This window comes from Candoia aspera, chromosome 14 (assembly GCF_035149785.1).
Source record: "Candoia aspera isolate rCanAsp1 chromosome 14, rCanAsp1.hap2, whole genome shotgun sequence".
Taxonomy (NCBI): domain Eukaryota; kingdom Metazoa; phylum Chordata; class Lepidosauria; order Squamata; family Boidae; genus Candoia; species Candoia aspera.
In genome coordinates, this window is record NC_086166.1 from 3,167,298 (window position 1) to 3,184,078 (window position 16,781).

General features: G+C 46.4%; 1 protein-coding gene across 1 annotated transcript; it reads left to right on the top strand.

Moving 5' to 3' along the window:
* The first annotated feature begins 36 nt into the window (after nucleotides 1-36).
* On the top strand, nucleotides 37-13,096 carry LOC134505366 (kinesin-like protein KIF19). The gene is made up of 16 exons (XM_063315042.1): nucleotides 37-117; nucleotides 953-1,071; nucleotides 1,357-1,504; nucleotides 1,935-2,015; nucleotides 2,919-3,029; nucleotides 5,752-5,839; nucleotides 6,002-6,138; nucleotides 6,527-6,652; nucleotides 7,560-7,754; nucleotides 8,217-8,369; nucleotides 8,949-9,071; nucleotides 9,831-9,990; nucleotides 10,472-10,646; nucleotides 11,120-11,294; nucleotides 12,463-12,733; nucleotides 12,945-13,096. Exons 1-16 carry the CDS (start codon nucleotides 37-39, stop codon nucleotides 13,094-13,096), a joined length of 2,295 nt encoding a protein of 764 aa, XP_063171112.1.
* Nucleotides 13,097-16,781: the final 3,685 nt, after the last annotated feature.

The window sequence follows — 16,781 nt, forward strand, 5'->3', positions numbered from 1 at the left end:
CCACTACATAGCCCACTTCTGTTGTGCTGAATCACCATGGTCCTGAAGGCTATCCGTAAGGAATATCACGTGTGCATATGCAGAGATGTGCAAAATGCTAAGGTGAGGCCGCTTCAGGTAAGTTTAGATCGGCCCATTCCAGCATTGGAGGTTATTTCCAGTGTGTGTATGGAGGGAGCATTTCAAAGTCAAAATGTTCCAACTCCAGAATGTTTCAGATACCTCTGCTGAACATGCCATATCTAAAACGCCTGGGTTGGTTCCACCTAAGCATGATTTATTGCAGCAGTGAACCAAAAGAATCATTGATGCGGTTGAATCAAAGCCCAATCAAAATGGGTTAATTTCTATAACTATTAAAAAGCGGTTGGACTACCAGCTTGTACGGTGCTATTTCTCAGCGTTGAAAAAACTGCCACTTGAAATTTGGGACTTACATTTTCACTGGAATTTAAGAGTGTAACAAGCTTGTGAATGCTAAACATTTGCCTATTTCTCTTGTTCAATACCAAAATCAGTTTCCTAAACTTCATGTAGCTGGGAATGTGTTGTGTTTGTTTTGTTTTTTAAAGGGCCTACGCTGAGCCTTGGTCTACACACACTGGCTGGGGAATTCTGGGAGTTGAAGTCCACCCATCTTAAAGTGGCCACAGTTGAGCAACACTGGCTTAGATAATACTAATTGGGCATGTGTCACATTGAGCTGTGAGAGTGTTAGTCCAGGAACAGCTGTTGCCTAAATCAGTTGAGATCCAGTTTTTATTCCTTTCGGGGCCCAGCAAGTAAGAGACGTGTTTTTCTAATGTCCTTTGTAAACTTAAATGTCTTTATTTCAACATACTTGACATTGGAGTCACTAAAGGATTTCCCAGTGTGTTCCCAGTAGTTTCTGTGTTGATCTTCAAGGAGCAGCACATGGTAAAGCATTCCTGAGGCTCTGCTTCCATTGTAGAAAACTCTCACAGCTGGGAGCTTTCCCAGACCTAAAACTTCCTCTAAATTGAAGCGGGAGCATGAAGTTGAATTAACTGGAGTCTTACCTTTATGGGGTGTCCTGCGTGTGCTTCGCAGGTTGGCAGCGCTGAACTCCGTTAAAGCCTGCCAGTAGAACAGGGATATGTGAATAAACTCGAATGCTCTGTCACGGGTGGATTTCAGACAATCCATCAGAATTGGTGGCCATCACGTTCAGTGGCAGCGAATCCAGGGGGGTCAACGTGGCTGGTAAAAGCCCCTTTCCTTTTGATCGGTGCTGAACCATCCTTCGTCATCTCATCTTGCATCACCTGTTTTCCCCAGGGAAAATGCAGGTTTTCCCCTTGCAGGCGGCTGCTCCTGTTCCCTCTCCCTTCCCAGAGCCACTGTTTTTACAAATTGCTTCTTTGAAGCTTGCCAGATGGGCGCCTTGTCACCCTCGGCATCCCCCAGTGCAGCCCAGAGGAAGGGGTTTCCGGGGGGCTCAGCTACTATGAAGGACCTGAGAGCAGAAGAGCACCAGCTGGTGGTAAGTCTGACAGAGCTGACGATCCCCTCTCCTGTCCTTCCCCATCACCCCACCCTGTCTGTCACTAGTCGTTCCTTTAAATTTGGGGGTGGGGGGCTCACACAGCAGCCCCTCCAAAGAGGCTCAGCATCCATTCCATGCTGGATACAAATGCGTGCAGGCCTGGCACACGCTGAAATCATAAAACTAACTAGATGCTCAGTCTTGGCTCTACTCCAGCCTCTGGGCATGTTCATGTGATGAAATGCAAGGCAATCCCACCCACAAGCCCCCCCCCCCCCGACAGGTGACCTGGCAGTAGTGTGCCAGTTCTATGGAAATGGGCACCTTGAACATCTCTGTGCACGTAGTGACTGAGCAGAAATCCCGAGTGTGAGCCTTGCAGGCATTCTTGCGTTCTGGAAAGGCCAATTCTTCTTCTGGCTTGCAGGTGGCTCTCCGTATTCGCCCCATCAACGAAGCCGAGGTGGAGGAAGGTGCGACTGTCATTGCTCACAGAATGGGGGAGCAGGTGAGAGGGTGGGGGAGGAGGCGGTGGAAGAACCGTGCCAGGGAAGGGGCACTGGGTGCCGTGGAAATGATGAAACCTGCAGAAACCGGCAAGGATTGGATCTGAAATTACGCACCAGGGTTACAAGCACAATAGTCGAAAGCAGTGTTTTTCAGTGTTGGCAATTTGAAGATGGGTGGACTTCAACTTAGACTTGGACTTCAACTTGGACTTCGACATGGCTGGCTGGGGAATTCTGGGAGTTGAAGTCCACCCATCTTTAAGTTGCCAAGGTTGAAAAACACTGGTCTAAAGAGAGCTACCATTGCTTCCATGCAGCAGCTAATAGCCACCGGCCATTGAAAGAAATGACAAAACAGCCACTAGCATCCTTACAGAATTGGGTTTTGCTATTAACTATGCATATAATCAGAAACTGGAATATGGGGGGGGGGGTGTGACACAATATTTTGATAGTCCAAGTCTGTTAATTGGATAAACACCATCTTGTAATTTTCAGTGGTTTCATTGCCCAAGTTAGCATCTATGCTCCAATTTATTCAGCTGTAATTTTGTTTTGGGTTTTAAAAGGGCAGATGGTTTGTAATCCATGCTGCAAACCCTTTCCTAATTGTATGCATTTATCCGCAAAGCTGCCAAAGTTTTGTTGGGAAATTGCCTTCGTGTAACTCTTCTAGCCGGTGAAAATGCCTCCATCGGATGTGTTTCAGTGGAGAAAAGAGACACACATTCTCCTTCCACATCACTTCTATGTGCAAGTGAAGAAAAACCTATCTGGGGGACTCCAGAGAAAGTAGGCTGGATCTATAATCTTTGATGAAGAAGCATTCTGCTTTTCTTTTAAAATATACATAAATAGAGTACCCTTCACTATGAGCAACTGAATCTATTTCTCCGCAATAGATGGTGGTTCTGATGGATCCAATGGAACATCCAGAGGATATCTTGCGTGCCAACCGGTCGAGGGAGAAAACATTTATTTTTGACATGGTTTTTGGTCCTCGGGCAACACAGGTGAGGTGGTCCTTCCTGGATGAATAACTTGGAGGCTGCTGCTCTAACCAGTTCCTTGTCTTCCTTCCAAATCTTTTTTAATGCTAGTTTTCAAATTTATTGCTTAGTCGTTTTAGGAAGACCCAGTATTAGCCAACCAACACAGATGTTGTCCTACTCTACCTGGAAGGCATCTGGTGGGTGGGTGAAGCTTGTGCAGATATTTCCTACATGAGCATCTGAGAGGGAATTTAAATGTTGGTTTGACAGATGTAACTCTCAAGATATTTTGTCTGAATAGGGGGTGAAGTTGAAAATGTAGGTGATGTTCACCTTGGTTAAAGTACCCACTGCTGATTGGTATTGGTTGTGGATTGAAGGTGCACGTGTGTGTCATCTCTTCACTGTTGGCTCTTCCCCTCCAGAACACAGTCATAGCCGACCTCTTATTAGCCCACAACCGCATCTGCGTTTATCAGTGTAGATCTGCCTCTTGATCTGAAATGAATGAGATTATGAGATACTACCTATTGATTTCCTTACACCTAATTTCAAAGAAGAGAAAATGCTGCAAGTTCTCTCGCCTCCGTTCTGCCCTTCCTGATGTAGATCTGCTCTCAGGATCTCTCCCAGGACCCGATACTATACAACTGTATGCATCCTGCACCTTTCCTCTAAGTCACTGGGGATGGTATTACTGACTTTTAAACCCACAGTGAAGTTAAAACATTGAAACCCTCCTGAGAGATGAAGTCATGTTTACTGTGGATGCTAGATACTCCTCTCCAAAGATTCCCAGTATGAATGCACCTAGATCTGGAAGCTTACTCTACTGGGGCCGATTCTGCAAGTTCACGCCTCACTCTGAGTTTCCCTGGAAGACAGAACTTGACCAAAAACACACACACACACACACACACCATGGTGATAATTTGGCTATTCAAAGATAGCAGGAGCTGCTACGATTCCTTTAAAGAATTCATCTCTCCTTCAAATAAGACGATGCAAAAACAGTATCTGACATATCAGCTTTCTCTAACGTAATGCTGTCTAGATGGTTTGTGGCTACAACTTCCAGAATTCCCAGGCATATTGTGTGCGCAAGTGTAGGTATAAAAAGAAAAATCCTTAGTACATTTAAAAATTCTGTTTGCAAAGGGAGGGGAGGGAAGGGAAGGGGGGAGAGAGAGAGAAAGAAAAGGAGGGAGGGGAGGGGGGAGAGAAAGAAAAGGAAGGAAGGAGAGGGGAAAGAGGAAAAGGAGGGAGGGAGGGGAAGGGAGGGGGGAGAGGGAAAGGAAAGGAATTCTAGAGGCTACATATTGTCTTGCTAATAACATACACGTTGACCAACTGGTACTGCCCACAGCCAACTTTGATCCTAACTAGCAAAACCAATACTGATGTTGGAGGTTGGCTTCACTAATATGGGCACGCACACACCCAATTATGTTAGTTGGCATCACCAAAGCCTATCACTTTTTCTGTTCAGACATGGCCTTTCTGCTTGGTTGCTCTGGCATTCTCCTTGATCCCACCCATGCTAGGTGCCCTTGCTTGAAATCCTGGCTGATGGATCCATTTCTGGCTTTTCCTTTTGCCCCTTGCATTATTAAGAGCTGCTGATTGCCTTCTCTGCGTTGCTGACGGTGGAGTTTCTGAAGGGTCCGGAGCTTCACGAAGGGCGTGAAGAAGGTCTCCAGAGGTGATAGATAAACGTGCTAAGAAATGGAAGAGTCATTCTGTGTCTTCTTGATCTAGAGAGGCACAACCCACTGAGCCATGAAAGTGTCAAAATACTTGGTAATCAGAAGTCCTGACTAGAGGCAAAGTTGGACAGTTAACAGGAAGATGTGTTATCTGGGTTTCATGCAATGACATGCTCCAGGCTATAGAGCAATAGCACATCATTGATGGCTTCCTGCTGCAGGGACATGTGTGAAAGGGTTGGGCTGTCAAGCAGCTCCCCAGCTTCTGAATCAAAGATAAAAGCTGGTGTTTTGACCTGCAGCTGAGCTGCAATGAAAGTTCCTTTATCCTTGACCAGAATGGCTGAGGAGGATGGATTTGTCTCCCAACGTAACTGGAGCACATTGGGATGGGAGAAGCTGATTTGGAGAATGGTAGGAAAGGAGTCAATTAATGATTTAGGCTTGCAAGCTGGCCTGAAAAATGGAGTTTTGATCCTGGTGACAGCTTCCTTCTGACTCTGAACACAACAATAAGCAGTTCTTGACATATTTAGGAATTTAACATGCCTGAGGGGCAAGGATCTTCTTAGCCTTTTCCCTGGCATACTACTTTTCTACGTGCAAGGGAAGGGAGGAAAATTCCTTAAGTAGAGACAGCAAAGCATGGGGTTGCATTTCCCCAGACATTTTTTTCTTCTTTATGCAAATACGCTATATTGAGATATTTAAATCCTCTTCTATTTGAAAAGGCAATTTTCCACCTTCGGTCCAAATGAGTCCTATAATTTTGGAGAAGCCAATCTGTGTCATGACCTACCGGTTCTCTCAATATAGGGAGATGGTTCTATTCCCCAGCAAATGATGCCATACATGATTTTCCAGCTGCTCTTCTCCCTGTGTTGAGGAACAATGGAAAAAGACGCCTCAATACGATGAGCTTTAACCCAGACTATACCACAATAAACTAATCTGGTGGTTGGAACCCGGAGCTTGTCTTGAGACATTTAAAAGCATGAATACAAGTGGTTTTGATTGTCTCCTATTATTGTTGCTAGGAGGAGGTGTATTTGTCCACCATGAAATACCTCATAGAAGGTGTCATCTCAGGATACAATGCAACTATTTTTGCATATGGTCCCACAGGTAAAATAGTTCTTCTTTTTGCTGATGCTGGGCTGGAGGAATGAGTGGAACAGAGGTGGAAGGAGATCCTCTCTGTTATGAACTGCATTCAAAACTGTTGGCACTGGAACATTCATGCTTCCCAATTTATCTTTCTTCCTGCCGCTTCCCCGTTTTTCCCAGGGGCCGGGAAAACCTACACTATGCTGGGGATGGATTCAGAACCTGGAATTTACATCCGTACCCTCAATGATCTCTTTCAAGCCATTGAGGCCACAGGAGATGACAAGGGTTATCTGGTCTACATGTCGTACCTGGAGGTGAGCTGACCACATTTAGAGGATTGCATGCTTAAGCAAGGAGAGGCAAAGCTTGGAGCAGCCCAAGGGATAGAAGGAATGAAATCAAACCATGCGTTCTGCAACGGCGGCCGCCCAAAATCTTCCCACCCCCTCCTCCATAAAAGGGGAACCGCTGTCCCCCCAGGAGAGAAGCCCATTCCTTTGGCCCTGTCCCCACTTTGCATGAGAATGACCCAGTTGAATCTGCGGGTGGGGGTGGGGCAGAAAGGATCCAGAAGCAACTGATGGGAAAGACCCATCTTCACTGGAGACTCTGGAGGAATGAGTGCCAATCTTGGTAAGCAGTTTTGGACCAGATGGGCAAAGAGGCAGCTTAACGTTCCCTTTCCTCCCCTTTTGCTTTTAGATTTATAATGAAGTTATCCGGGACCTCCTGAATCCATCCACGGGCTATCTTGAGCTGAGAGAAGATTCCAAAGGGTGCATTCAGATTGCAGGAATAACAGAAGTCTCAACCATGAATGCACAGGAAGTAAGTGTGACCAGCCTTCTGTGGGAAGGGAAGAAGTCAGTGCTCCAGAATTAAGTCTGTCTACTCTGTTGCAAGAAGAGTCTCCCTCCAGATGAGCCAGAGAGTCCAAGGAAGAATTGGATGCCTGGTGTTGAGTGAGCTTCAACAGGTGGAGGACTGGAGCGAGATGGAACTCTAACAATAGGCAGGACTTGCAATGAACGTTCAAGGATCTTGTTTTTCTAAATTCTGATTAATAAGAGTTAAGAAAAAGATTAAGTGGGTCACCTAAGAATTCCAGCAAGTACTTTTGCTTTCAAATATGAACTTCATATGCAGGCAATTCCAAACCATTCACTTCTGTCTTGGCTTTCTCGCCTTTTGAAGAAGGGGGCCAGCCTGCACTGTGACTTTTGGTTTACCGAACACCGACAGCCTCTTTGTCAAGGTTGAGAATCCACTCTCACGTTGGCCTTCTCTGCAGAATTAGGTCTACAAGTACACTTCCCCAATCTTGTGTCCTCCCCATGAGTTGGACTATGGCACCATCACTGGACATGTTGGCTGGAATCCAACACATCTGGAAGACATCTGATTGGGGAAAACTAAATTACAACACTGCTGGGGCATTGTTAGAGCTGGAACCAATGCATCTGCTGTCTCTAGTTCTTCAGCTAGCCCTCTTACGTTGAACAAAAGAAACAATCCCTAGCTATATTTGTGGCATGTAGGTATTTGTATATTTATGTCTTGTAGTGGAGCAAGCAAGTGATACTAGGTCCCACTGCTCGCCCAAATGGGCTGTGGTCCCACCATCCCTTCTTTTTTTGTCCTGATCTTCAAATTAAGCCACCCTAAGGAGTCCTGGCCTATCTGGTCCTGTCTTTCCTCCCCATATACAGTATGTATACATGTTTATGTTTTAAAGATTATGCAGTTGTTGACCAAAGGGAACAAGGAACGCACGCAGGAGCCCACCGCTGCCAACAAGACCTCTTCACGGTCACACGCTGTCCTGCAAGTGTCTGTGAAGCAGACCAGCCGAGTGAAAGACATCAGCGAGGAAGTCTGTGTTGGGAGGCTCTTCATGATTGACCTGGCTGGATCAGAAAGGGCTGCTCAGGTGATGTCCAACACCCTTCAGTTCTCTACCTCTCGGTGGCCATGACTTATTACAGACCTCTGCAAACTTGGAAGCTCTTCCTGCTGGGCCCACAACTTTTGTGGCTCAGTGCCACAGCATCTGTTTGCATGCCGGAGAGTCAACCGTTCTGCCAATAAGCTATGGGTAAAACAAACTATGATTTAGCCCAAGTGCATGTAGTTGAAATGTATCAGCTCTGACAAATAGCACAGGATTACGGGGGTGGTCAGAAACCTCTGGAGGATCTACTTAGAACAGGGTTTCCTAGTCATAGCCACAGCTCAACTCTCAGGAGGGAGTTTGGGGATACCCTGCCTTAGAATAATTCTGATTTACAGAGCACTTTTCAGCCCCTGTTCTACACCATGTACTGCTAAATTATCAGGGTTCCTGTGTTTCTTTCCTGGTGCAAAAGTTAATCTCTCCTCTCCTGCTCCACAGACACAAAATCAGGGCAAAAGGATGAAGGAGGGGGCCCACATCAACCGGTCACTCCTCGCTCTGGGGAACTGCATCAATGCGCTGAGCGAAAAGGGGGGCAGCCGGACCCAATACATCAATTTCCGAGACAGCAAGCTTACCCGTTTGTTGAAGGTAACGAGTCTTGTGGGCTTTCCCCCCTTAGAGTAGGCCATTGGCAGATTGCTGTTGGAATAAATTAACTTTTAATACATAGTTCTATTTAATATAACTTTTAATGCCGAGATTATACTTAACCTGGGCTAACAAACCAGGTTCCACCTTCCGGACGGTGCTGAATATCAAACTCGCCTTCACCAAAACCATTCATACATTGAGAGGGATAAACCCCAAGTGTGAGGAAACTCAACGGATGAGTTTTGCTTGATTCCCCTTTTTCATCCCAGGCTATTTCACAAGGCTGTTCTGTCGGTACAGTGAGTGGGGTTTTCTGGGGGGGGAGGTAGAGGAAAGAAAAGAAAAAGCTGTGTATGTACCCCTACGCGCCTGTGCAGTGGCAAAAGTAAAAATAGAATAAGGAGACTCAAAGATGTTCCTCAGCTGAATACTCCCCTGTAGATGGTTCTGGTTGCTCAGAGGCAGGAAAAATACGATTGGATGTACAGCCCTGTCTCAGCCTTCACATCTGCTTTTGTAAGCTTAGCTTTGTTGGCTTTGATGAGCCAGATGCTCACAGGAATCTTCCTCCTCTAGGACTCCCTGGGAGGCAACAGCAGAACGGTTATGATTGCCCACATCAGCCCAGCCAGCACCTACTTTGAAGAATCTCGGACAACTTTGATGTATGCCAGTCGAGCCAAAAACATCAAAACAAGGGTAAGAGGGGAAAAGGCATGAGAGCTGGTTGCTGACACCCCAGAATTGGCAGCACCAATGCTTGCTTACCTTTAAACCGAAGATGTCTTTGGTTCCCCCATTACAGAGTTCCCTTTCAAACTAACAGTCAACGTTCTTTGGGTAGTGTCAAGCCTTCAAGGTAGGCCAGGTCTGAGAAAAGGCAATGCAGGGGCTACCAGAACTCTACTTTATTGTTATAGGGTATAATAACTGGATTTTGAAAGCCTGCCAGAGTATCCTTCTGCTCCCTTTTATACCAAACCGAATCAAAGTGGCTTTCTACTGAGCTTCATTCTCACCTGCTCTTCCTTCCCGGGGCTAAGTTGATGTTTCCTTAACAGTTCATGCCTTCTTTCTTTGAGGTTATCTCCATACTCATTTCCAGGTGGTGATTATTTCTTCTTTAGACTTGTAGGTTTTTGTAGGGAAGGGAGAGAACTTTTATTTTGTAGCAGTTTTGGAGAGATGGGGGAGGTCCTATAAGCCTCATAGTTCCACAGAGAAGTTTCTTCATTTCTCCCACTTTCAGGTACAGTCCAATTGGCTCTCACTAGTAGGTGTGTGGGACCTATGCTTCAAAGAACCGTGGGTCCAATGAGAGACCAGACATAGGAGCTTGAGCTAAAGAGCATCAGATCATCATCTACATCATGATTCCTTGGAATCTGGTCTGTTGTTGTTATCCTTAATATTATTAGTACTATTGGGATGCCTGACTGGATATTTCTGCTTCAACAGGTAAAGCGTAACCTTCTCAATGTCTCCTACCACATCTCTCAGTACACCAGCATCATTTCGGACCTGCGGCGTGAGATTGAATGCTTGAAGGCTAAGGTTGAAAACCAGGAGAAGGAGAAACATCTCCTGAAATCTGGCGCCAAAGATGCACAAGACCAAGGTGGGAATGTGACCTCTTCTCTGCACTAAATCACTCTGGCCTTCTTAAAACTCAGTCTCTGTATTTCTGAGGTGTCGGTGTGAGGGATGCTCCTATGTTGCCAACAAAAACATGGAAGGGAGCCAGAAAGAGCATCAAGGGAACCCATCTTTGCAACATTTCAACTTCTGTAAGAAGTTTGAAAGAAAAAAAAATCTGAAGGGTGGGGGAACAGTCCAGTAAATTTGGAAAAATGGACTCCTTAGCTATAGATAGTTCCTTGGAAATAACTCTCAACCTCTTTAACCAGGGTTTATACTTAGATGAGCGTGTACGATATTTCATTCTAGAGCAGTGTTTCTCAACCTTGGTGACTTTAAGCTGCGTGGACTTCAACTTCCAGAATTCCCCAGCCAGCAGTGTTCTAGAGGCTAGAAACTAGCTTCAAAAGTAAATTGTAAAGCCAAGGTGTAGAAAGGTCTTGCTTCTCGTCTTCCCTCAGGGGAGGCTGCCCTGGACTTTGAGGAGTACGGCCATCAACAGCTGCAGAAATTACGGAAGCAACTGGTGGGTGCCTTCAAGGAACAGATGGATATGCGACGCAGCTTAATGGAGCTGGAGAACACCAACATGGAACTCCATGTGGATACCTCCAGGCACCTTCTCATGATTGCAGAGTGAGCCAAAGGACCTATTTTGCAACCAATCTTTCATTTATTGTTGGACAGCCAAGCTGGAGGGAAAGAGTGGAAACCACAGGGAAGCAGATTTCAGCTAAAGACAAGGGTGTCCAAAGGGAGTGGTCAAAAAAGTACAAATGGCAGCTGCAGTGGTGCGATTGAATCTGTTTTTCACGTTTGTCACTGCGTGCCACACATGGAAACTGGCCGAGCTTTGATTGCATCACTGTGCCTCAGCTCCACTTCTTTGACCACACCATTAGATATTCCTGGCTAAGGGGGAGAAGATTGCCAAGGACTGTACCAATTATGGAAACAGTCCACTGGATATTCTTAAGCTGAGAAGCAATGGGGATTTCAGATCAAAGCGATGGATATTCAGGTCCACCACAGAGGAACAGAGACCTTAATCTGTGGTGGATCAAGTCCTGAGATCGGAGCAGCTCTGGACACAATGTCCTTCCTTCCAGCTGGGAACGAGAGAGAGTTTATCAAGCTGGCCAAAGAGCCAACACGCATCATCCAAGCGAAAAGGAAGACGAGGAGGCTGACCAGGAAGATTCTCTGGAGCCTGTGCAGGTCACAATTGCCAGGGAAGAGATAAACACACTGGTGGCAGAGCAACGGAAAACAGGGGCCGTAAAGGTAACAGCGGGAAGGAGCCTTTGCGATTGGCTCAGAATTGTGCGGCTAAGCTCGGTGTGCATGCCTGTGAACAAAAATAACACCTTTCCACTTTTATTACTTTCCAAACCTGGGGACCATTTTTCATCAAATGAAAAAAAAATGCAGTACTTACTTAGTGACATATCTGATAAGGACGTTTTTATTTAACTAATAAATATCTATTTCAGTTCCCCCCCCAGTAATTATCTTTAAAACTGGTTCGTTGAGATTTGCTGAGAATATGGTTGAAGGGGATAAGTTTATGTCTCATCTTGAGTGCGGTTATGTCGTAGACATAAATTCCGGGTCTTCTTCCTCTGGGGTAAATGAAGGTAGAAATTTTTCAGCAGATGGAAAGAGGACCACCATCCAAACTATAATTACCTTCCAAAAGCTTGGCAATGTATTGCTTTATTGGATTGCACTGCTGGATTTTAAGATGCTGCCTTCCCACAACCTTGCAGTTCTGGTTACCCAGGTGGTGTGTAATCTGTTGGAAACGGTATTTTCTGGAAGCATATTTTCTTCCAGAAAATATCGTTTCAAGTTTTCTCCTTGGAAGTTGTTCTTTCAAGGAGAAAACACACACCTTGTGTGCAGGAAGTTCTGTGTGCAACCTCTGCTACAGGCAGTCCTCGACTTATGACCATTCATTTAGTGACCGTCCAAAGTTACGACTGTGCTGGAAAAAGTGACTTGTGACCGGTCCTCACACTTATGACCATTGCTGTGTCCCTGCTGTCATGTGATCAAAATTTGAATGGAAAAAGGGACTATACTTAACGAAATTAAATAATGGAATGTACACTGTGTTTGTACGTGTGAGTCCTTAATAGGCTTCCCTGGGGTAACCAAAGGGGGGGTCAAAAAAGTCAAGGTGGTAGCCCTGTCCATGGAATTGAAGCCTTGTTCCTTTTATGGGCATTGTGGCCACCATCTTGATTTGAGATTCTGACGGGGCCACCGCAAAGGAACGGAGTCACGTCAACACAGCAACTGATCCTCTCTCATTTTAGCACCCAAAACTGGTTGCGAAACTTTAGACAACCCTTCAGAAGTGGGGGAGAACTCTGTCCCCACCATCTAATACTGGGGGTGCGGGTGGGGTGGGGGGAATAGATTCCCAAGTTCTCCTTTCATAATTTAGGCCAACCTGGAGCAGAGGTTGGCGAATGCCAAGAAGAAAGTTTCCCAGATGGCGAAGCTCCTGCCAGAACAGGCCACCAGCAAGGACCAACGGGAAGTTCTAAGGCTCTTGTGCAGGACCCACGAGCTGGAGGTGGAGCACACCGAGCTTCAGGCCAACGCTTTGTACGGAGAGAACCTCCTCTGCCAGAAGGGTTTCGCCATCCAGTGCCACCAGCAGTACCGGGATCTCTGCGAAGAGCTTATTCGGCAGCAGCGGGCACTGATCAAAGGTAAGGCTGGCACATCCCTGACGATTCCTCCATGGCTTTCTCGGATCGTGTCTTCCTTGAGCTTCTGGAAGTGCTAGGCAAGGCTCCCCAAAGGGGGTTCTGCTGCTACATCAGCCCCATCTTCGTAGTCACGGCGGATGCTGGGTTTCTCAGGGGATTTGGCCATCTCTTTGGGGGCATCAGCTCGTCAAGCTTTCTCCCTTCTCTGTAGACCACAATATTCCAGTCCCAGGACCGCTAGAAAAACTGTACCACCTGTATTTCCATGAGTTAGAGGAAGGGACTCTGGATCACCTGCTCAGGCTTCACTCACCGATGTCCAGTGCGTGGCAGGTAAGGCAGAATTCTCCGCTATTTCTTTGAAACGGGGGCTCCTGAGGGAGGGGAGATGGGGAAGTTGTTCTTCTAAGGAGAAAACACACACCTTGTGTGCAGGAAGTTCTGTGCTGAACCTCTGCTACAGGCAGACCTAGACTCATGACCATTCATTTAGTGACTGTTCGAAGTTACGACCATGCTGGAAAAAGTGACTTGCGACCGGTCCTCACACTTACGACCATTGCTGCGTCCCTGCTGTCATGTGATCAAAATTCAGGTGCGTGGCAACCACATGTATTTACAACAGGTGCAGCATCCTGGAGTCATGTGACTGCTGTTTGCAACCTTCCCAGTCAGCTTCTGACAAAGTCAATGGGGGAAGTCAGATTCACTTAACAACCACATGAATCACTTAGCGACCGCAGCACAAAAGGTCATAAAATTGGGCATGACTCACTTAACGACCCCCTTGCTTAGCGATGGAAATTCCAATCCCGACTGTGGCTGTAAGTCAAGGACTACCTGTATCTATCTAGCCAGTTTGCCAACGAGAAGAATCCACACTCATCTAGAGAAGGGAAAGACAATTTTGATCCTCAGGAACACCCCCCATCCGTAGACCCCTTGGAGAAAGCTGCTGTTATCCTCAGATTTAGACAAATATAGACACGGAGAAGGTACCTAAAAAGGGTCTTTTACTTTTTTAAAGTTAAAACTAATTTCAACTCATTTTGGGGGGCACCCTTGCCCTTCTGAAGTGAGCTCCCACCCTACTCGGAGATCCATGTTCTGCTTACCGAGGGGCTCAAAGTGCCATCGGTGGCTTCCTCCTCCCTTCCGCCCATTTGACCTTCACCAAACTTGGCGTTTGGTGAAGATCAACCTGGCTGAATGGGGGGGGGCGGGGCTGCCCCTCAGGAGGGAGGGACTCTCTGATGAGAGAGGCTGGTTGTCGAAGGAAGCCGCATCCGAAAGCATCGCAATCGCACTCCTTCGTGCATGCACTTGAGGAAGCCCATGACTGAGTACAGATAAGCATTTTATTGTAAACCGCCCAGAGTCCCTCTTTTGGGGGAGATGGGCAGTAGCAAAATTTGAATAATCAATAAATAAATAAATTTGGGTGTTCCTTCTGGGTGTCCCGAATGCCTCGGCCTCAGATCACTTGTCTCACCCCGTACCACCAACAATCTCTTTGCGGCTGTAAAAAGGGGGACGTTGCGGAACGCTTTCTTTCCAACCCGTAGCCCCAGTCTCCAAATTACGATCATAAAAGGCTTTCTTGGGAAAGGTAAACGATTAATCCAAGGGTCTTAACTCAGTGATGTGGAAGTAACACTAGGTAGTAGCAACTCTGCTGGAGCATATGGCCATCAGCTGATAAACGAAGCTTTCATTTTTCTTCTTTCCTGGGATAGTCCCATTCTGGACAGATCCAGAGACAAGACCGCAACAGAGAGGAGAATCAGAAAGGATCTGTCAATCACAGGAAAGGCTTCCTTCCGGGACCAAAATTTGAGCTTTCCCCAATTGTTGTGGATTCAGACAGGTACTGGCAACTTTTAGTAGGGAGAGGGAAAGTTCTACTCTAGAGCAAAAGTCAATTGCAGAAACACTGACGGCACATATGTTGGATACAGGACAGCACTGTCCACCCACTAATTACTTTTGCGGGGCTTCAAAAAGTTTTCCCGTGTCTTGCGGCCCTAATTAAATACAGGTAGTCCTTGACTTACGACCGTTCATTTAACAATGGTTCGAAGTTACAACAACCTCAGGAAAAGTGCTTCACAACCTGTACATGCACTTACAACCGTCGTACCACCCCACGCGGTGACATGATTGCAATTTGGGCACTTGGCAACTGGCTTGTATTTACAGCTGGTTGCAGCATCCTGCGGTCATATGATTGCAATTTGCAACCTTTTTTGCAGGTTTCCAGTTTCCAGCAAAAACCGTCCATTGGGGAAGCTGGATTCACTTAACGGCCGTGATTCACTTAATCCCCGATGATTTGCTTAACGACCATCAAAATGGTCGTTAAATCAGGTCTGGTCACATGATTACTCAACTTGTGACCGCAACGACTTACGATGGAAATTCTGATCCCCACTGTGGTCATAAGTCAAGGACTACTTGTAATTCCAATTTTCCATCCGATTTTTGTTGGGTTTACCCAATAGCACTTAGGAATAATCCAAAGACTACCTCCCCTTCCCAAAGGGAATCTGCTCGTGTGCCTGCCAATGCTTCATATTTCTGTTTTGTTTTTGCATTTTCTTAGTGACAGTTACCGGTCATCCTCTAAAAACACCCCAGCAAAAAGAAAGGTGACACGCAAGTGGAGTTACACTCCTACTTTGTTTCATTTGCTAACAACGCCTGTCCACCAGGTCAGTCTATCAAAAGCACTTCTTTACTCGCTCCGCTTTGTCTGTTCATTTTGTCCTGGGAGTTCAAACGAGAGGTATATATGGAAATTATAATCTCTTATTCTCCTTGGTATCCATCTGTCAGAATTAGGATTTTGAGGAGGCATGAGTTTACTGCAAGCCCAGTTCTTTCTGAAAGAGATATCTGGTTGAAAACAGGCAGGGGTCAAGATCCAGGGCAGGAAACAAGGATCAGAAGGCCTATCAGCTGCCCGAGCTGGAGGACAAATAACTCCTTCAGCCATTTCAATGCAAAAAGGAAAAGTCGAGAATGCATTTTAGGGGACTTCGTAGCTTAAGGAACTAGAGATCCCCTGCCTTCTTGGTCTCTCTTCCCTAGCTTCTGCTACTTAAGGTGGCCACTTCACCCTGTAGAATGGTAGAGTCAGCCTTGCAAGCAACAAAGCCAGCCCCAAGCAAGGTCAAGTTCTAAGACCACAGCCAGAGGAACAGAACAGCAGAGTCTTCACACCAGAGGAGAGTGCTTAAATCAAAAAGCAATTTCAGAAGTGGTTTGCAGGGATCTGGTGGCAAGCTTTGGCCCATGGGGAACTCAGAAGGTTGGAGTATCAAGGAAAGTCATCAATGATGTCCTTGGTCCATAATCAGCCAGGTTTGCAGAGTAACCGTTGAAGGGAAGCATGTGTAAATGTTGTCTTTTTGATCACTTTGATTTCCAGAAGAAGGCTCCAGGCATCCCTTCACAAAAGGTTGCCTCCAAGCTACGTTCCCCATCCTCCCAAGATTCTGGTCGGAAAAAGTCCGGCGCAGATGTCCTCGGTGGCCCCTTGAGTCAGAAAACCTTGAAGGAGATGGCTGACAGCACCAAACAGATTGCTCTGATTGCCGCCCGCCGTCGATCCCAAGCCCAGGAGAGGGAGCTTGGCAGGGATATCTCCTCAACACACTATTTTGGGGAGGAGGAGCTGGGACTGCAGCAGCCCAGTGTCACTCCAGAGCATCGCTCCAAAGGCATGGCCACCATCAACAGCCTTGGAGCAATGTGCCAGAGGAGAGTTTGGACACGCCACCAGGTTCAGAATGGAGGGGACCAAGAGCACTCCTGGGAAAGGAGAACACAGAAGGCTGGATCTCTTGAACCTACCTCTCCTGGGGTAAGCTGGCTTTACAAAGAATGAGCATAGCACGGACCTAGGATTCAGATGAAGTTATGGTGGCTACATCACGGTCAGTAGGGATAGCTCCCAGTGAAAGTGAGATTGCTGCAATGTGTCTATTATGTGCATTTCTTAAGTAATGCCAGCCGTGAGAAGGTTACTTTCAACAGCAAAGTAGAC

Bases quoted from the DNA above. Each gene is read 5' to 3' on its own strand.
- LOC134505366 (XM_063315042.1), top strand. From the start codon at position 37: ATGGTCCTGAAGGCTATCCGTAAGGAATATCACGTGTGCATATGCAGA. The intron at 11,295-12,462 runs GTAACAGCGGGA...TTCATAATTTAG, and splicing joins GGAAAACAGGGGCCGTAAAG to GCCAACCTGGAGCAGAGGTT. The intron at 12,734-12,944 runs GTAAGGCTGGCA...CCTTCTCTGTAG, and splicing joins GCAGCGGGCACTGATCAAAG to ACCACAATATTCCAGTCCCA.